Consider the following 22,103-nt stretch of genomic DNA (forward strand, 5'->3'; position numbering starts at 1 on the left):
AGATCGTACACATTAGAACAAACTGTGACATTCTTCAAAAGAATGACAGACAAGGGCTAAAGTTTAAAAGTGAACTTAAAAATTATAAAGCAGAGATACATAAGCAAGACCATCAATGTGTTAATACAATAGTACATAGGTCATAAGTGTAAAGAATTCAGGGGGTCATTCCGACCCTGGCGGTCCATGACCGCCAGGGCCGGGGACCGCAGAAGCACCGCCAACAGGCTGGCGGTGCTTCCTGGGCCATTCTGACCGCGGTGGTAAAGCCGCGGTCAGAAAAGGGCAACCGGCGGTTTCCCGCCGGTTTACCCCTGGCCCAGGGAATCCTCCATGGCGGCGCTGCTTGCAGCGCCACCATGGGGATTCCGACCCCCTTCCCGCCATCCTGTTCCTGGCGATTTTTACCGCCAGGAACAGGATGGCGGGAACGGGTGTCGTGGGGCCCCTGGGGGCCCCTGCACTGCCCATGCCATGGGCAGTGCAGGGGCCCCCTAACAGGGCCCCATAAAGATTTTCAGTGTCTGCTTTGCAGACACTGAAAATCGCGACTGGTGCCACTGCACCCGTCGCACCCCTACAACTCCGCCGGCTCCATTCGGAGCTGGCTTCATTGTTGAAGGGGGTTTCCCGCTGGGCTGGCGGGCGGCCTTCTGGCGGTCGCCCGCTGGCCCAGCGGGAAAGCCAGAATGGCCGCCGCGGTCTTTTGACCACAGTGCAGTTATTCGTCGGTTCCCTCCAGGCGGGCGGCTCCCGCCGCCCGCCGGGATCAGGATGACCCCCTCAGTCAAATTCAATAGAAAATCTGGGTTAGAATCGCCTTCGAATGTGGGAATTAAAATGGGTCTGTCTAACATTGAAAACGCAGGTCCTTTTGTAGGAAATTAGGCAAAGGATTTCATACATTCACTACACAAGACTGTGGTTCAAGGAGGTGTGCCAGTGGGGAACGAGCAAGAAGAAACATTTCACTACCAAATATATCTGAAGATTCTCTCATAATGCAAACACATTGGATCCAGAAGTTCTCAGAGTCTCCTCGGGTAATACGAGTTGACACACGGCACACAAGACAGTCTGGGACAGCCCTGTTGTCCTTGGTGAGGTATATTGTGTTCAGTGTGGCTGGGAAAGCTGCAATCTTTCAATGCAAAATGCACAGTTCTTTATCGCACTGAAAACATCACTGATGATAGCTGTGAGAAAGTAGCCTCTTTCTAGCCTTGTTACCCCCACTTTTGGCCTGTTTGTGAGTATATGTCAGGGTGTTTTCACTGTCTCACTGGGATCCTGCTAGCCAGGGCCCAGTGCTCATAGTGAAAACCCTATGTTTTCAGTATGTTTGTTATGTGTCACTGGGACCCTGCTAGTCAGGACCCCAGTGCTCATAAGTTGTGGCCTATAGATATGTGTTCCCTGTGTGGTGCCTAACTGTCTCACTGAGGCTCTGCTAACCAGAACCTCAGTGGTTATGCTCTCTCATTTCTTTCAAATTGTCACTAACAGGCTAGTGACCAATTTTACCAATTTATATTGGCTTACTGGAACACCCTTATAATTCCCTAGTATATGGTACTGAGGTACCCAGGGTATTGGGGTTCCAGGAGATCCCTATGGGCTGCAGCATTTCTTTTGCCACCCATAGGGAGCTCTGACAATTCTTACACAGGCCTGCCACTGCAGCCTGAGTGGAATAACGTCCACATTATTTCACAGCCATTTTACACTGCACTTAAGTAACTTATAAGTCACCTATATGTCTAACCTTTACCTGGTAAAGGTTAGGTGCAAAGTTACTTAGTGTGAGGGCACCCTGGCACTAGCCAAGGTGCCCCCACATTGTTCAGGGCCAATTCCCCGGACTTTGTGAGTGCGGGGACACCATTACACGCGTGCACTACATATAGGTCACTACCTATATGTAGCTTCACAATGGTAACTCCGAATATGGCCATGTAACATGTCTATGATCATGGAATTGCCCCCTCTATGCCATCCTGGCATAGTTGGCACAATCACGTGATCCCAGTGGTCTGTAGCACAGACCCTGGTACTGCCAAACTGCCTTTTCAGGGGTTTCACTGCAGCTGCTGCTGCTGCCAACCCCTCAGACACGTTTCTGCCCTCCTGGGGTCCAGCCAGGCTTGTCCCAGGATGGCAGAACAAAGGACTTCCTCTGAGAGAGGGTGTTACACCCTCTCCCTTTGGAAAATGTTGTGAAGGCAGGGGAGGAGTAGCCTCCCCCAGCCTCTGGAAATGCTTTCACGGGCACATTTGGTGCCCATTTCTGCATAAGCCAGTCTACACCGGTTCAGGGACCCCTTAGCCCTGCTCTGGCGTGAAACTGGACAAAGAAAAGGGGAGTGACCACTCCCCTCACCTGCACCTCCCCTGGGAGGTGTCCAGAGCTCCTCCAGTGTGCTCCAGACCTCTGCCATGTTGGAAACAGAGGTGCTGCTGGCACACTGGACTGCTCTGAGTGGCCAGTGCCACCAGGTGACGTCAGAGACTCCTTCTGATAGGCTCCTTCAGGTGTTGCCAGCCTATCCTCTCTCCTAGGTAGCCAAACCCTCTTTTCTGGCTATTTAGGGTCTCTGTCTCTGGGGAATCTTTAGATAACGAATGCAAGAGCTCATCCGAGTTCCTCTGCATCTCTCTCTTCACCTTCTGCCAAGGAATCGACTGCTGACCGCGCTGGAAGCCTGCAAAACTGCAACAAAGTAGCAAAGACGACTACTGCAACTCTGTAACGCTGATCCTGCCGCCTTCTCGACTGCTTTCCTGGTGGTGCATGCTGTGGGGGTAGTCTGCCTCCTCTCTGCACTAGAAGCTCCGAAGAAATCTCCCGTGGGTTGACGGAATCGTCCCCCTGCAACCGCAGGCACCAAAGAACTGCATCACCGGTACCCTGGGTCTCCTCTCAGCACGACGAGCGAGGTCCCTTGAATCCAGCAACTCTGTCCAAGTGACTCCCACAGTCCAGTGACTCTTCAGTCCAAGTTTGGTGGAGGTAAGTCCTTGCCTCCCCACGCCAGACTGCATTGCTGGGAACCGCGACTTTTGCAGCTACTCCGGCCTCCGTGCACTTCCGGCGGAAATCCTTTGTGCACAGTCCAGCCTGGGTCCACGGCACTCCAACCTGCATTGCACATCCTCCTAAGTTGTCCTCCGGCGACGTGGGACTCCTTTGTGCGACTTCGGGTGAGCACCGTTTCTCTCCACTTCATAGTGCCTGTTCCGGCACTTCTGCGGGTGCTGCCTGCTTCTGAGAGGGCTCCTTGTCTTGCTCGACGCCCCCTCTGTCCTCAGACGCAATTGGTGACATCCTGGTCCCTCCTGGGCCACAGCAGCATCCAAAAACCCTAACCGCACGATTTGCAGCTAGCAAGGCTTGTTGGCGGTCTTTCTTCAGAAAAACATTTCTGCACAACTTTCCACGGCGTGGTGGATCTGTCCTCCAAAGCGGAAGTTCCTAGCCCTTGTCGTTCCTGCAGAATCTCCAGCTTCTACTGTCCAGTAGCAGCTTCTTTGCACCCACAGCTGGCATTTCCTAGGCATCTGCCCATCTCCGACTTGCTTGTGACTTTTGGACTTGGTCCCCTTGTTCCACAGGTACCCTCGACTGGAAATCCATCGTTGTTGCATTGCTGATTTGTGTCTTTCCTGCAGAATTCCCCTATCACGACTTCTATGTCCTTTGGGGAACTTTAGTGCACTTTGCACTCACTTTTCAGGGTCTTGGGGTGGGCTATTTTTCTAACCCTTACTATTTTCTAATAGTCCCAGCGGCCCTCTACAAGGTCACATAGGTTTGGGGTCCATTCGTGGTTCGCATTCCACTTTTGGAGTATATGGTTTGTGTTGCCCCTATCCCTATGTGTCTCCATTGCATCCTATTGTAACTATACATTGTTTGCACTGTTTTCTAATACTATTACTGCATATTTTGGTATTGTGTACATATATCTTGTGTATATTTGCTATCCTCATACTGAGGGTACTCACTGAGATACTTTTGGCATATTGTCATAAAAATAAAGTACCTTTATTTTTAGTATATCTGTGTATTGTGTTTTCTTATGATATTGTGCATATGACACTAGTGGTACTGTAGGAGCTTCACTAGTCTCCTAGTCCAGCCTAAGCTGCTCTGCTAAGCTACCATTATCTATCAGCCTAAGCTGCTAGACACCCTATACACTAATAAGGGATAACTGGGCCTGGTGCAAGGTGCAAGTACCCCTTGGTACTCACTACAAGCCAGTCCAGCCTCCTACAATAGCGATCACGTGGTGTAGTATCTCCATCCATGACCCACCAGGTAATCTCAGTTGCCTCCTGCTGCTGACACACACTCCGCAAACTCCGGAAGATCTTCAGATGGATCCCAGCAGACTGTCGCAGGACAGTCGCCCACGTCTTAGTCACAAGCAAGCTCGACTACGGCAACGCCCTCTACGCCGGCACCTCAACTAGGAACATCAAAAAACTTCAACTCATCCAGAACGCCACCGCCAGACTCATTCTGGACCTCCCTCGCCGAGAACACATCTCCCAGCACCTGAGGACCCTCCACTGGCTACCGGTCGAGAAGCGAATCAATTTCAAGGTTCTCACCCACACGTACAAGGCCATACACAATGCAGGACCAGTCTACCTGAATCACCGCGTCTCCTACCACATCCCCGCCAGATCCCTCCGCTCAGCCGAGATGGCCCTGGCCACCGCCCCTCAGATCCGCAAAACCACCGCCGGAAGACGATCTTTTACCTACACTGCAGCAAAGGGTGGAACAACCTCCCCCTGCACCTCAGACAAAGCACGTCGCTCACCATCTTCAGGAAGAACCTCAAGATGTGGCTCTTCGGATGAGGCCCCTCCCCCTATCCCACCCCCCCAGCGCCTTGAGACCTTCACGGGTGAGTAGCCGCGCTTTACAAAAACTGATTGATTGATTGATAGTATGACAGCATTTCAAGATGGAAGAAAGCATGAAAACTGAGTTATGTTTACACAGGCTTGATTTCTAATACATTAAACACTGCAATTCAAGAAAAAAACAGGTTCCACCGTGGTAAAGGCATGCATAGAAAAGGCATGTGTGGGAGAGGCATGCGTTGTAATGACATAAACCCCCAGACTCCATACTCTTTCCTCCCCTTTTGAAATGTGCTGTTATCAGACTCGCAGCTCCATCCAACCCTGATTCGACCACATCAGAACAGAGACCCCATATTGCATTTTCTAATTCCTGTTGAAGCAGTGTTGTCAAATCCCAGTTGGCTCAGCATCGCCTGGCTACTGGGAGGCTTTCATTTCTAGGGTAGAAAGAAGGCAGAGATACATACCTTAGGAAATACTTTTGTCTACTCAGCACAAAACGTTAAAGAGTAGAAACATACTTAGAGTTTGATGGAGTGTATAGCCGGAATAGGACATCTTTTGGGCCGTTTTCTTGCATCTGCCAATCTCTATATAAACCTCTTAGAGTTACACTTATGGGTGTTGTTTGGCCTGGAAATCCATGCCATAGTTAGAAGTACAAACTTTCAACTCTGCCTGCAAAGAAGCGAGATCAGCTTCCTTCGTGCCAACCTAACAAGGTCAGTGGTCCCACCCAGGATGCATCACTGCAAAGTCCCCTGCGCCGATCTACCTAAGACATGGATACAAGAGGCGCAGAGGATAAACCATCAGTCAGCAGGGGAGCGCCGGGATCTCAACACAATGCATATACCATATACTTCCATCGTTTGAGCAACTCCCAGTTCACCGATGGATTCAGTCAACCTGACCATCCGCTAGTTGCCCCTAAGTCGCCCAAGATCGGGGTACACTAGTCGACTGTACCAACGGGAGCCCCGGAAGGAGGTAGCTTAGAAGACGAAGCCTCAAAATGCTGAAATCCCACTTGCAGGCTAGGAGGTTTTGGGTGGTCACCAAAGTAATGCAAGTTCATGAAAGGCCTCATATGATTTTCAAAGTCGCTTTTAAGCACAAAAGTCAGTACGCAACCCCCCTCCCCTCTCCACAGTTCTGACTCACCTCACCAGGGTGAAACCATTTGCATTCCACGCCAGGGGCCCTCAGTGCAACCGTGCAGGGTCCTGAGGCAACAACGCCATGGTGGAGACCTCACCAGAAGGAGCCCCATGTCAGCAGCGTCATCCACCGCCCAGCGCTGAGAAGTGGTCGGGAGGTGACAGGCATAGGGCGCTATACAAAAGCCACTTCGTAATAAATTAAGATTAGGAATCTCATTTGTTGATTAGTTGTTGGGAGAACTGTTTGACAAGGAGGCAACGAAATGTAAGCGGATGTTTTTTTCACGACAAATATTACGTTACAAATTCATGTTTTTATTTAAAAAGTGTTAAACTATCACAGATAGCTGTGAGTGCATGCAACTTTTTTTGCAGTTTTATATAGCGCGAATTCGGCCCTTTTGGGGGCATTAGTGCGATTTACACGAGCACAGCTTGTAAATATACAAAACAACGATTTGCAGGCACCGGGAGCGGGTGAGAAAAACAGTGCTATTCTGTGTTGGTATATGAGGCCGAATTGATGTATATATTAAAATATTTTCTTTGCTCCTCTTTAGTTTCTGTGTTTCTGTGCAAATTACCATCTGGATATGCTTGCGTTTATTTCACAATAAAGAAAGTATCTCTCTATACCGCCACAGTCAGTAGTGATATTTTCTCATGGTAACTTTATATTTGAAAGTGCTTGGCCAGCACGCACAATTCTTTCCGAAGTTTTATTCTGCTTAGTTCAGCGGTCCCTCTATTCGCGAGAATGCGGTAGCGCCGCACGTCTGGCTGGAGCGGGGGTTCCGGAGGGTGGTCTCTCCGAGCCCAGTGTGCGGTGTGAGGGGCTGGGGTGGGAGGAGAGGGGGCTCTGGGTTGATCCTGGGACTCTGTAATAGTTTCGGCAGCTGTGGCTGCTCACTCAGTCCTGGACTGCAGCTGGCAGGATGATGCAGTGGTCCCTTCTCCTCCTAGCCGGGCTCTCCAGCTCTGCCTGGGCCCCCTCGGTGGGCACAGACCCCGCACCCACAGATGGGACCAGCAGCGCGCACAGCTCACCCGCGCCGGCAGGGGCCACCAGTGCGCCCTGGCGCACCGAGCGGGCCAGCGGGACGGACCGGTCCTTTGTGTCTGGTGGGGTCCGGAGGGGAGTGGGGGAGGCTGAGCAGGAGAGCAGCGCCTCGAAGCCCACGGCTGCCAGACCAGGTGAGAAGGGTGTGGAGCCGGGCGCGCTGTGACCAGCATCTTGTCAAATGCACTGCCTGGCGTTCGGTGCACGGAGGATGCACAGGAGAGATGGTTTCTGGATTAAAAAGACAAAAAAAGCCATCTTTTCTCAAATTTAATTATCCGAATATGGTGCTGGTTTACGGCACTATTGGGTCACTTTACAGATGTTGCATTGATTGCGTCATATTTAAATATGAGTTTTTACACGTTCTATATTGTTGAAGTGCATAGAAGCTGCGCGTAGCGCTATCCAAGACAACAACTAATTTATTAGACCATATGTTTGATTTGAATCGTGGCTTAATTGCACAGATTTTTTTAACGACATTTTACAGACCCTGTAATCTGATATTCAACCCCAATCGGTTCCATTCCGGAGACGCAAACTATAACTCCCATAACCCACTCCGCTGTAACAAGTGTCCCAGGCTGCCTCGGTGTCCTCTGATAACCCTAGCTCGCGCGTCACGGGGGGATAATAATACATTATAGCGATTGGAAACTGCAAAATTGAAGGAGGCGCTATATAGTGAGATGCTATTGATATTATTATAAAAAAAAGTCACTTCCGCATTATGGGCACACAGTGTTTTTTTAGATTATGGACCTACCCTGTGTTCGCAGATTATAGCTAAACACGACGCCTCATCAGGTGTAGTAAACGCTATACAAATACAATTTACAATTTATAATTCCAAAAAGTGTGGGGAACTAGTTCAGTGAAGTTTGTTCCGCAGCATTCACAGTGATATAAAGTTATAAAAAGCATGCACACGTCATTACGCTGGCGGCTCTGGAGATGTGGGTGCCAGGTGTCCCTCAGTGCTCCAGGTGGCTGCAGAGAGCCATGGCTGGCCAGAGGGGACACTTTGGCTCACAATGGATGCACGCAGGGCCGGCTTTAGCACTCGTGACTCCCCGGTCGCCGCAATCTTTTTTTGATGCCCTCCACCCCCATGACCTCATCTTCAGGATTCCCTCAGTATGATCCGCAAAAGTGCCCCTCACCCCTCCATAGACCCTCGCTCACATACATCTGTTTTAAAAAGCTGGTAAAGGCTGACTTTACTAATCCACTCAGCTGTCCACATAAAATACACATCTGTTTTTTACAGCAGATATATTAACCCTCTGCGCTACTTTCTGGTGAGTCAGCACTGCCAAAAACAAAACTCATCTCTCTCTCTAGCATTTTTATTGCTGCCGGAAAGCTGGATTACAAGGAACTCTGCAGCAGGTGCTTTTCAATTGTAGGTATTGCAAGCGCCCCCCCCTCTTTTTTTTTTCCGGGGCAGCGCCCTGTGCGGCTGCACCGGTCGCACCCCCCTAAAGCCGGCCAGAATGCACGCTGTATGAGCTTTGGCTGTGGCTACCACGCACAGATTATGAAATGTAGCGCTTCAGCCACCCATGTTGGAATCAAGAGCCCTACATTGTAATTCCCACTTGAGGAAGGTGTGTGATCCTCGGCAAAACACTCCAGTTCACCAGACCTTACTTCCCTCATCGGCGGACGTGGTCAGACCATGCATTGGTCAGTGTGTTCTATGAAAGAGAATTTGTCTGTCACACGTGGGAGGCCCACAGTGTATGTTGTAAAGAGAATGGTAAACACACACCTGCTGTGGATGACAGAAAGCAGCTTTCCTCCTCCACCCCTCCCCAGTCAATCTAACTAACAAACTCTCATATCCACGGCTCAAATTAACTCATAATAATACTAAAACTGTACTCATATTTCCCTATACTAATCCACCACTAATTCTTGTTGGGTTCTGGAGTAGTGTGCTACTCGCCGAAAAGCGATTCAACGCCTCGTCAGGGGTAGTAAGCGCTATATAAATACTATTACAATACAATACAATATTCTGGTAAATGCCGCAGATTTTGAAGTTAACTTCATGGTTCATGGACTTGCAGAGTTTCCAGTGTCCCCAGGACTGAAGAGTGATGCCTATGTACGTGTAGGGTGAAGACAAATTCTGTTTCTCAGGACACCTCTTGCCAAACCCTCTCCACTGCCTGAGATGCACTTTACATTTTTTTAATTTTCAGAAAGAAAAACTAAGAATGACATCCAGAGACAGAAACTATTCTAAAAATGCAGCTTTGGGCCCTACACCCAGCACTGAAAGCCCCACAGAGTGTGGCAAATCCTTCAAAGAAGCGTGCAACAACAGACAACACCTCTGGTGCAAAGAGGTGTAGTTATGGCAGGTGCCCTTGGACAATACCAAACAAAGCTTTATACACTTGCCAGGAGAACAGAAGGAATTACAAATTATAACCCCATTATATCTCCAATATTAAGTTATACGATCAAAAGGTTTTATTAGCATTTAGAAAAATCTTGATCAATCACATGATGTAAATGGTACACACTGTAAAATAATGATAGATCTCTCAATATGGTAGGTACGCAGCCAGAATATTATATGAACAGCCAACACGTTTCGGCCTTAGATAAGACTTCCTCAGGGCTTGAAGTATGAACATGAGTGTTGGAGATTTATTGAATTTTATAATTTTGGAGTTTATTCTGTGCTCCAGGCAAGTGTTTAAAACATACAGAGACAGAGAGAAAGTGTGGGGAACAGGCCCTGTGTGTTTCAAACAACTCTAGAAATCTGTTTTTCACAAACATTATGTAAAACAAAGAGAGGGAACCTGGGATGTTTCCAGGTAGGTAGACAGCATTCACCCTAAAATTACACAATTCTGTAAAGCCAGCTAGCAGATTATTATTGGTCCATTGCCAGCCATGTCTTGGGGACCATTAGTGATATAGAGCCCACCACCAATTAAAGAGTTGTGTGGGAGGGGTCTTATGTCTTTCATTGGGGGGAGGGATACAAGGTCACCTTGTATCTAAGTGTAAGTACTGAATCTCTGGTCTTGAGCAGTGTGGCGGGCAGAACCAGGTGCTATTTTTAGCAATGAAATGTATGTACATCCAGTCATAACCCATTTACCACTGAAATATAAATGATTAATGATAAAGTCAATAGGTCCTGGCTTGCATCTTTAAAGCCATCTGCATTGACAAAAATAACAAAACTGGTTCATTTCTCTATTCTATTAATTCATGAGATAAATAATTTAAGGTGTGATGGTTCAAGTTCCCTTTTTCAAGTCTGAGGTTATTGAGAACAGTAAACAGCACTTAGTAGAGGCATAAGCTGTAATAATGAAATGCAACAAAAGCTGAAACATGAAATGCACCATAAAGTTTACACTAGAACTACGTAAAATGATAACAATATGAAAAAAAAATATATATATATGTATATATATATATATATATTTGTGTATATATATATATATATATATATATATATATCACTGAAAAAACAAAGGTTTCAGGGACGTTATCGTTGGGTTCTGAATTAACTCGTACAAAACCGTAGAAATTCAGCAGTTATAGTTAGAGTTCTTTCAAGTAACTAAAACTCACACCCTAAGGTAACTATAACTCACGCCATGCACAGTTGACTCATCAATAAATGTATTGCAAATGTTGCAGTGAGAATATTAAAGATTGCAAAGAATATGTCACCAATGATATAATATGTGGAATGATTAACTGTGCATGGTGAAGGTGCGAGTTATAGTTACCTTAGGGAGCGAGTTTTAGTTACTTGAAAGAACTCGTACTATAACTGCTGAATTTCTGTGGTTTTGTTTGAGTAACATGTGCGGGTCTGAATAGACCAACTGGAAGATCTGCGCCTGAGCAGGGAGGCTGCCTTGGTGTTGGACCCATTGCTGTCGCAAGCACTATTGGAAGGCCCTCAATCGCCAGTGATGTTTGGAACCAACAAGATGCTCAAAGCCATGAGGCCAAGCAGATGTAAGACCTGTAGTTCCGGGAGATGCATTTGTCTCAGGAACCTCAGAATCATCTCCCAAATATCCATGCTGTTCTGAGAAGAACGATGAGTCTTTATGTGTGTTGTCTCCAGCACCACACCCTGAAGGTCAAACTTTATGTTGGAGTGAGGTGCAACCTTTAGGTGTTGACGGTAAAGCCCAGGTCATGGAGGACTCTTTGTCCACTGAAGATGTTTCCTCACCAGCTCTGTACACTCTGCCTTCACCAGTCAGTCGTCCGAGCATGAAAATATATGGACTCCCAACCATCTCAGTGAAGCCACCACAACTGTGAGCACTTTTGTGAAAACATAATTCACCATTGTTAGGCTGAATGGGAAAACTGAACTAAAGGTGCTGGGACTCCACAACAAGCCTTGGGTTACAACTATGCAAGGGGAGATGTGGGTGTCCTGAGCATACAGGGCACCTAACAAGCTGCTATGATCAAGACCAGCAAATCTAATTTGGCTTACAACACAGCATCTTGAGCTTGTCCTGCCAGATGAGAAAGTTCAGAAGGTGAAAGTCCATGGTGGGTCTCAGACTTCTGTCCTGCTTGGGGACCAAAACGTAAAGGGGGGCGATCCCCATGCATTTGTCCAGCAGATCAAGGATCTTTGCATCCAAAATTGAGTTATGTGCAAGACAACACACCCTATAACAACAACAAGGCAATGGATGGAATACTTGAATTAATCATAGCCACTAGCAACCGCTTGGCCGCATTCAGGTCCATTATGTTTTACCGATCATGCCACTCTAGACTAAGGCCCGCCTTATGCAAATCAGTACCTAACTGCTCCTCGTGAGGGCAGTCCACCTTGAACTGCCAGGTGAGGATTCCTCCCAAAGGGACCACAAAAATGCAACCCCAGAACAGTTTTGTCCTACCTTGGGCTCCCCAGTATGGTGTAGCTTGCGTCCTCTGGCACAATCACCACAGGACTCATGTCTGGGCATACACATCGCCTAGGGCATCAACTGCTGGGCTGGCCTGTTCCTGTTGGAGAAGGGGCAAGACTGTTTTGTATATGGTTGGGACCAAACGGAAGTGGCATGGTGTGCAAAATAACCATGGATTGGGATGCTGCCTGAGTTATTACCAGTGGTGAGATTATTTCAAGCATCCGTCCATCACTTTTTTTGTATACTTCAGAGAGCACACCCTGGCAGGAAGACACTTTGCAGGGAGGGACCGAAAAGTAAGGGAATAGTGTTTATAGATCAGTAGGATTGGCCAAAGGCCCATCATGATTGTCTCCCAGTTGGTGAAAATGATGAAGACCCCACCCCGCCCACTGGAAGATGATGGTGTAAAGCATAGAGTTAGAGAGGCCTTGAGACAGAAGAGCAGGCACAGGATGGAGGGGACACAATCTTTTGCTGCTGGTGGTGATAGCAGTCGTTAGGTCCCATTTTCCACCATGAAAGGACCAGTGCATTTTCTGATCTCTACAGACTGATTGAGAGGCTTGTCTCTTCTGGGAGTGCAGAGGTCTGGAATAGCCCCAGATTTTTCTGCATTGCTGATGGAACTGCCTAGTAGATGAGGCATGGTCCAATCAGCTGGCCAAAGCCCTGCCATTCTGGAAGTGCTCGAGGGCTTGGTTGAGCTTCTCAATAAAGGAAATATCCACCAGGGTGCCTGGACACATCCCGAAAAGCCAGTTCAACGCATCCAGATATGGTGGCGTAGTGTGATGGTGGTGCCCATCGACCGGGCCACGGTGTGCATGGAATCCTAGCCCTACTTCAGAATCTGCTTTGAAGTAGCCAAGCCATCACTGACCAAATCATAACATGTCTACCTGTTGTACGTCCCAGGCTTGCGACAGCCAGTTCCATCAGTTGCTGTAAGACATGAATGTGATGGCCTGGAAGGCATGCAGCATTCACCTAAGGAGTCTGAGACTGCCAGATGGAAAAACCATCCGGCCCAGGGCATCCAAGTGATTTGACTTCCTGTCCAAAGGCACTGTGAAAAAGGCATTCAGGTTCAGTTTTGTGGATGAAGCCTGTACCAACAGGCTCTATGGCGATGGGCGAGAGGACATGAAATGTAGGTAGCTCAGAGCAGGTCTATGGCATCTGGCAACAAGTACGAGGATTGCTGAGCCCGAAAAGTGATTTTCTCAGGCAGCCAAAAAAGGTTCTAGAACAGACTTTGTTACATGGCAGCAAGGGCCTGTCCTCTGAAGAAGAAGACTGCATAATCTCCACCAAAATAAGAGACATTAACACCTCAGTGGGCAAAGTCAACTTCTGCAGCTTTACGGACTGGGGTTTTAAAGGGAGAGATCCCACTGCCGGGTTCCAACAGGGGTAAGGTTTATTCCCTTCTGGAAATGCATCAAGACCTCTGGCGTTTTGTTTTTCAAACAGTGGAATAAGATAGAGGAAGTAGAATGATGGTTTAGGATCCATCATCTTGGGTGTTGCCGTAATCTCCATCAGACGGGGAAATGGCTTTTGAAATTACTGTGCTCTTAGAAGAAGTTGTTCATCAAGGCAAGTTCTGGCCTTCTCTTACGCAAGACGGATTATTTCAGCCGATTTCAAAGGTGGCACCATTAATGACTCAGGGCACAGCGCGGCGACAAGCTCTAGGGGTGGTGATGTTGATAGTGCCAGATGAATAGGGGATGTTAACATGGTCCATAACATCTTTCTAGGCACCAAGGAACCTGTGAAGATGAGGAATTGAGTGGCTTCTGTCAGAGCCACCAAAGTCACCAACCCCAGAGAAGCTGGTCCACCCTTGGGAAATGGCACAGAGGGAACCCGACCCGTCCTAGTGTTGTCCAGCATGGCCTGACTGAAGCACTTCTCTTCTGCAGAGGTCGGAAAATGAAGGAGAAATTGCAACTTGACCTCCAGCAGCTTTGGAATCTAATCCAAGAACAAAGATGAGCCCGGCAATGGAGAACGGTACAGAGACAGAATTTCCTGGGAAAGGGATTGTTTGCTTGAGGAACAAGAAAATGTATCCTTACTATGGTGATTGTTTTATGTTTTGTGTGGGAAGATTGCTCGGGAGATCATTCCCTCATAGAAACCTTTGCCTATTGGAGAAGGTGAACCCTTTGATGTGTCACTGGTGGCCTTAGTCAAAAACAACTTGCCCCCCTGCTCCATGATGGCATTTGGATGCACCAGTCTGGAAACGAGGACAAGACTCTACCCAATCAAGTATCTGCCTCCAATGCCCACTTCTTGCGGACAAGACTCTACCCAATCAAGTATCTGCCTCCGATGCCCACTTCTTGCGGTCTGGAAACGAGGACAAGACTCTACCCAATAAAGTATCTGCCTCCAATTCCAGCTTCTTGCAGTCTGGAAACGAGGACAAGACTCTACCCAATCAAGTATCTGCCTCCAATGCCGGCTTCTTGCGGTCTGGAAACGAGGACAAGACTCTACCCAATCAAGTATATGCCTCCAATGCCGGCTTCTTCGGTCTGGAAACGAGGACAATACTCTACCCAATCAGGTATCTGCCTCCAATGCCGGCTTCTTGCGGTCTGGAAATGAAGACAAGACTCTACCCAGTCAAGTATCTGCCTCCAATGCTGGCTTATTGTGGTCTGGAAACGAGGACAAGATTCTACCCAATCAAGTATCTGCCTCCAATGCCGGCTTCTTGTGGTCTGGAAACGAGGATAAGACTCTACCCAATCAAGTATCTGCCTCCAATGCCGGCTTCTTGGGGTCTGGAAACGAGGACAAGACTCTACCCAATCAAGTATCTGCCTCAAATGCCGGCTTCTTGCGGTCTGGAAACGAGGACAAGACTCTACCCAATAAAGTATCTGCCTCCAATGCCGGCTTCTTCGGTCTGGAAACGAGGACAAGACTCTACCCAGTCAAGTATCTGCCTCCAATGCCGGCTTCTTGTGGTCTGGAAACGAGGACAGGACTCTACCCAATCAAGTATCTGCCTCCAATGCCGGCCTCTTGCGAACAAGACTCTACCCAATCAAGTATCTGCCTCCAATGCCAGCTTCTTGCGGTCTGGAAACGAGGACAGGACTCTACCCAATCAAGTATCTGCCTCCAATGCCCGCTTCTTGCGGTCTGGAAACAAGGACAAGACTCTACCCAATCAAGCATCTGCCTCCAATCCCGCTTCTTGCGGTCTGGAGACGAGGACAGGACTCTACCCAATCAACTATCTGCCTCCAGTGCCGGGTAATTGCGGTCTGGAGAGGAGGACAAGACTCTACCCAATCAGGTATCTGCCTCCAATGCCCGCTTCTTGCGGTCTGGAGACGAGGACAAGACTCTACCCAATCAGGTATCTGCCTCCAATGCCCGCTTCTTGCGGTCTGGAAACGAGGACAAGACATCTGCCTCCAATGCCCGCTTCTTGCAGTCTGGAAACGAGGACAAGACTCTACCCAATCAAGTATCTGCCCCCAATGCCTGCTTCTTGCGGTCTGGAAACGAGGACAAGACTCTACCCAATCAAGTATCTGCCTACAATGCCCACTTCTTACCTCCAATGCTTGCTTCTTGCAGTCTGGAAACAAGGAATGCGTGTCCAGTGGTGTCATCCAGGGCTGCAATCATGTGCAGTTGTGTGCTGCAGGTCTGAATCCTGCCTGAAGAGGGCGTAACCCTTGGCTGACTTCGCTAACAGCTTACTGCAAGTTTTTCTATATTTTCCCCAGTCCTGGCAGACTGAGGTGGCTGTATTTAACGAAGATCTGTGTGTGATATTGTATTTTAATGGGTGAACAAATAGGACCACAACACCACTGATTTGCAGATTAAGGGGGCAGTCAGCAGAGACCCTTTAAGGCCCCCGTCTTTCAGGAGACCCCCGGGAGAGCCAATTCTGTTCTGATGAGAATATTTCCCTGATGCCATTGAATAATTCATAAAAATGTTGTTTTAAATACCGTTTTCCTTTAGTAATTTATAATGTGGGGATGCATGAGAGTGTGTAGAAGACACTTTGCAGAGAAAGGTTTGTTTTTCAACACTATGCAACATCCATAAACAAAGTTTCCTTTAGATCAAAACGGGACCTCACAAATGAAAAATGAGCGGGGTCACAAAGATTATTTTCAATAGTACCAGTGAGCTGCTGCTGCATTAATAATGAAAAGACACGTCACCATCCTAAATATTAGATGTAAGCATATTTAGAATTGGGATCAGTGCATCTCTGCACTGTCAGTGACCTGGCCAAAGAGCTGAAATTAGATCCGAATTTTAAAGCTGTTCTGAACAGGGACCCCCCAAATCACTTTTGGCCCAGGGCCGCCAATATCTTTAAAATGCCCCTGAAAGTCAGAGGAAGGATTGTGAAGACTGAGAGTAAACAAGGGGATTTTCCGCAGTGTGATGTCACTGTATAGATGGGAGAAGTGATGAACAGAGGAAGGAACTAGCTGCCCAGGAAATGACGTCTTATGGGGATGTTGTGCTGCGTGACCTGAAATTGCTCCAAATCACGGTGAATAAAGCAATCAGGAGCCCAGAGAGGGGGCGTTAGGCAGCTGAGTCCCAGGAACCTTCGGTCTAGTGTCGAAGTCTGCAGAGGTACACAGGACCCCATGTGATCAGTGGACACACGTCAGTTGCAAGTGGATGTGGTCACAGGAGTGTGAGCTGAGAGGAGGCTGTTGGGCTGTGGTGATAGGGTAGGGCCCCCTGCTGTGGAAAGCGCCCAGGAATGGACAATCTACAAAGAAGGGGCGTAGAGACCCAGCACTTGGGTACCTTTGACAAAGTGCGGGTGTTTTTCCTGGCACATTACTGATGACTCAAGTATGTCAGTCACTGTGCCTGGATATCCTCACGGGTGATAAGAAGCGCTCTATAAATCTACTGATTGATTGACTGATCCTGCCACTGAATATTGCTGATGTCACTGATGTTATAGTTGTAGCATCCTAGACAGGGCCGAGGCTGACGTGCATGGCAGGGGAAGGAATGAACAGGACACACGCACGCAGAACTGTAGTTGGGACGAAGGACCCTGTGCGGTCTTCTCCCCTTTATTATATAGAATTGGACACGCCTGGCCACAGGATGTCGTGGACTCCTTCCTGTGTCAGGCAACTAGGATGGTCGACTGGACCGGAACCAATGACCCATTACAATAGTGATGTCACAGTCCCTTCCATTTAGCACTGCCAGTGTCATTATCCTATCAGGGACTCCTTTGTTTTTTTGGGCAGTTTTATGTTGTGCAAACTCGACCCACAGGTATTGGAGCGCTTTATATGAGCACCAGTGAGCTTGCACAAGGACGCATTCATTTTTGATTTTCGGTTAGGCATGGGGAGATTAAGGATCTCATTTAGAAGTTGACGGATGGGTTACTGCGTCACAACAGTGATGGTCGTCGCGTCCGCCTAAATCTAAATCCCATAGGACATAATGGAATTTAGATTTGAGGGACACAACATCTGGCCCCGTTGTGACAGAGCAACCCATCCGTTGAGTTCTAAATCAGACCCTAAATGAGTTGCCCAGTGATATCTAATTATATCACAGCTCCTTCCATTCAGCAGTGCCGTGTCATTTGTCCTGCCCCAGAGAGCTAGTGATGTCACAGTTCCTTCCATTCAGGACTACCGTGTCATTGGTCCTGCCCCAGAGAGCTAGTGATGTCACAGTTCCTTCCATTCAGCACTAGTGTGTCATTGGTCCTGCCCCGGAGCACTAGTGATGTCACAGTTCCTTCCATTCAGGACTACCGTGTCATTGGTCCTGCCCCGGAACACTAGGGATGTCACAGTTCCTTCCATTCAGCACTGGTTTGTGTCATTGGTCCTGACCCAGAGCACTATTGATGTCACAGTTCCTTCCATTCAGGACTGCCGTGTCATTGGTCCTGCCCCAGAGCACTAGTGATGTCACAGTTCCCTCCATTGAGCACTACCGTGTCATTGGACCTGCCTAAGAGCACCAGTGATGTCACAGTTCCTTCTATTCAGGACTGCCATGCCATCAGTCCTGCCCCAGAGCACTAGTGATGTCCCAGTTCCTTCCATTCAGGACTGCTGTGTCATTGGTCTTGCCCCAGAGCACTAGAGATGTCACAGTTTGTTCCATTCGGCACTACCGTGTCATTGGACCTGCCTCAGAGCACTAGTGATGTCACAGTTCCTTCCATTCAGGACTACTGTGTCATTGGTCCTGCCCCGGAGCACTAGTGATGTCACAGTTTGTTCCATTCAACACTACTGTGTCATTGGACCTGCCCCAGAGCACTAGTGATGTCACAGTTCCTTCCATTCAGCATTGCTGTGTGTCATTGGTCCTGCCCCAGAGCACTAGTGATACCACTCCTCCTGTCAATGACACTCGTGATGTGACAAGTGTTGTTATTTTGCACAGCTGAGTGCACTGAGCCTTCCTGGAGCACTAGTGATGTCACAGTTCCTTCCATTCAGGTCTAGCGTGCCATTGGTCCTGCCCCGGAACACTAGTGATGTCACAGTTCCTTCCATTCAGCACTGGTTTGTGTCATTGGTCCTGACCCAAAGCACTAGTGATGTCACAGTTCCTTCCATTCAGGACTACCGTGTCATTGGTCCTGCCCCGGAACACTAGTGATGTCACAGTTCCTTCCATTCAGCACTGGTTTGTGTTATTGGTCCTGACCCAGAGCACTAGCGATGTCACAGTTTGTTCCATTGGGCACTACCGTGTCATTGGACCTGCCTCAGAGCACTAGTGATGTCACAGTTCCTTCCATTCAGGACTACTGTGTCATTGGTCCTGCCCCGGAGCACTAGTGATGTCACAGTTTGTTCCATTCAGCACTACTGTGTCATTGGCCCTTCCCCGGAGCACTAGTGATGTCACAGTTCCTTCCATTCAGCATTGCTGTGTATCATTGGTCCTGCCCCAGAGCACTAGTGATACCAATGCTCCTGTCAATGACACTCGTGATGTGACAAGTGTTGTTATTTTGCACAGCTGAGTGCACTGAGCCTTCCTGGAGCACTAGTGATGTCACAGTTCCTTCCATTCAGGTCTAGCGTGCCATTGGTCCTGCCCCGGAACACTAGTGATGTCACAGTTCCTTCCATTCAGCACTGGTTTGTGTCATTGGTCCTGACCCAAAGCACTAGTGATGTCACAGTTCCTTCCATTCAGGACTGCTGTGTCATTGGTCCTGCCCCAGAGCACTAGTGATGTCACAGTTCCTTCCATTGAGCACTACCGTGTCATTGGATCTACCTAAGAGGACCAGTGATGTCACAGTTCATTCTATTCAAGACTGCCATGCCATTGGTCCTGCCCCAGAGCACTAGTGATGTCCCAGTTCCTTCCATTCAGGACTGCTGTGTCATTGGTCCTGCCCCGGAGCACTAGTGATGTCACAGTTTGTTCCATTCAGCACTACTGTGTCATTGGACCTGCCCCAGAGCACTAGTGATGTCACAGTTCCTTCCATTCAGCACTGCTGTGTGTCATTGGTCCTGCCCCAGAGCACTAGTGATACCACTCCTCCTGTCAATGACACTCGTGATGTGACAAGTGTTGTTATTTTGCACAGCTGATCGCACTGAGCCTTCCTGGAGCACTAGTGATGTCACAGTTCTTTCCATTCAGGACTGCTGTGTCATTGGTCCTGCCCTGGAGCATTAGTGATGTCACAGTTCCTTCCATTCAGCACTGCTGTGTGTCATTGGTCCTGCCCCAGAGCACTAGTTGTACCAATCCTCCTATCAAGCACACTTGTGATGTGACAAGTGTTATTTTGCAGAGCTGATGGCACTGAGACATAGAATACTAATGCATCAATGCCCCATTCACTGGCATGGCTCTTGTCAATGCCAATGACAGAGTCACTGAAACTGTCCACAAGTGTTCATGACACCATTGACCCTGTCATTAGCACTCGTGATATCACTAATCCTTCTGTTGTGCACTGCTGATGTCACCGCTTCGGTGTTGGGCACTGGAGAGCTCACTACTGGTCCTGTCAATAATACTGGTGATGTCAATGGTTCAGTGTTGAGCACTAGTGAGGTCACTACTGGTCCTGTCATTAGTACTAGTGATGTCACTGATTCGTATTGGGCACTGGTGAGATCACTGATGGTCCTGTCACTACTGGTTATATCACTGCTTCGTGTTGGGCACTGGTGAGGTCACTACTGGTCCCGTCACTAGTACTGGTGATGTCACTGCTTCATGTTCAGCACTGGTGAGGTCACTACTGATCCTGTCACTAGTACTGGTGATGTCACTGCTTCATATTCGGCACTGGTGAGGTTACTACTGGTCTTGTCATTCGTACTGGTGATGTCACTGGTTCGGTGTTGGGCACTGGTGAGGTCACTACTGGTCCTGTCATTAGTAATGGTGATGTCACTGCTTCGGCGTTTGGCACTGGGGAGGTCACTACTGGTCCTGTCACTAGTACTGGTGATGTCACTGCTTCGGCATTGGGCACTGGTGAGGTCACTACAGGTCCTGTCACTAGTACTGGTGATGTCATTGGTTTGATATTGGACACTGGTGAGGTCACTACTGGTCCTGTCATTAGTACTGGTGATGTCACTGGTTCGGTGTTGGGCACTGGTGAGGTCACTATGGGTCCTGTCATTAGTACTGGTGATGTCACTAGTCCTTTCGTTGTGCACTACTGATGTCACGAGCTGGGGTTTGGGCATTTGTGAGGTCACTACGTGTCCTGTCATTAGCACTGGTGATGTCACCGTTGGTCACTACTGGTCCGTCACTAGTACTGGTGATGTCACTGCTTCAGTGTTGGGCACTGGTGAGGTCACTACTGGTCGTGACATTCGTACTGGTGATGTCACTGCTTCGGTGTTGGGCACTGGGGTGGTCACTACTGGTCCTCATTAGTAATGGTGATGCCACAGGCTCGGTGCTGGGCACTGGTGAGGTCAAGACTGGTCCTGTCACTAGTACTGGTGATGTCACTGCTTCGGCGTTGGGCACTGGGGAGGTCACTGCTTGTCCTGTCATTACCACTGGTGATGTCATTGCTTCGGTGTTGGGCACTGGTGAGATCACTACTGGTCTTGTCACTAGCACTGGTGATGTCACTGCTTCTTTAGTACTGGTGATGTCACTGCTTCGGTGTTGGGCACTGGTGAGGTCACTACTGGTCCTGTCGCTAGTACTGGTGATGTCACTGCTTCGGTGTTGGGCACTGGTGAGGTCACTTCTGGTCCTGTCACTAGTACTGGTGATGTCACTGCTTCAGTGTTGGGCACTGGCTTGGTCACTACTGGTCCTCATTAGTAATGGTGATGTCACTGCTTCGGCGTTGGGCACTGGGGAGGTCACTGCTGGTCCTGTCATTACCACTGGTGATGTCACTGCTTCCGTGTTGGGCACTGGTGAGGTCACTACTGGTCTTGTCACTAGCACTGGTGATGTCACTGATTCATTAGTACTGGTGATGTCACTGCTTCGACGTTGGGCACTGGTGAGGTCACTACTGGTCCTGTCGCTAGTACTGGTGATGTCACTGCTTCGGTGTTGGGCACTGGTGAGGTCACTTCTGGTCCTGTCGCTAGTACTTGTGATGTCACTGCTTCGGTGTTGGGCACTGGTGAGGTCACTACTGGTCCTGTCGCTAGTACTGGTGATGTCACTGCTTCGGTGTTGGGCACTGGTGAGGTCACTTCTGGTCCTGTCAGTAGTACTGGTGATGTCACTGCTTCGGTGTCGGGCACTGGTGAGGTCACTTCTGGTCCTGTCACTAGTACTGGTGCTGTCACTGCTTTGGTGTTGGGCACTGGGGTGGTCACTACTGGTCCTCATTAGTAATGGTGATGCCACAGGCTCGGTGCTGGGCACTGGTGAGGTCACTACTGGTCCTGTCACTAGTACTGGTGATGTCACTGCTTCGACGTTGGGCACTGGGGAGGTCACTGCTTGTCCTGTCATTACCACTGGTGATGTCACTGCTTCGGTGTTGGGCACTGGTGAGGTCACTACTGGTCTTGTCACTAGCACTGGTGA

At 48.7% G+C, this 22,103-nt stretch overlaps 1 protein-coding gene across 1 annotated transcript in view; it reads left to right on the forward strand.

Annotated features, from left to right (window-relative positions):
• The first annotated feature begins 6,892 nt into the window (after positions 1–6,892).
• LOC138259173 (probable carboxypeptidase X1) overlaps positions 6,893–22,103 on the forward strand; it is a 267,238-nt gene continuing 252,027 nt past the window's right edge. Inside the window, exon 1 of the mRNA XM_069206773.1 lies at positions 6,893–7,238. Within this exon, the coding sequence (XP_069062874.1) occupies positions 6,980–7,238 (259 nt within the window). The 5' untranslated portion in view covers positions 6,893–6,979. The remainder of the gene's footprint in view (positions 7,239–22,103) is intronic.

The sequence above is a fragment of the Pleurodeles waltl genome, chromosome 1_1 (assembly GCF_031143425.1).
Source record: "Pleurodeles waltl isolate 20211129_DDA chromosome 1_1, aPleWal1.hap1.20221129, whole genome shotgun sequence".
In the NCBI taxonomy this organism is placed as follows: domain Eukaryota; kingdom Metazoa; phylum Chordata; class Amphibia; order Caudata; family Salamandridae; genus Pleurodeles; species Pleurodeles waltl.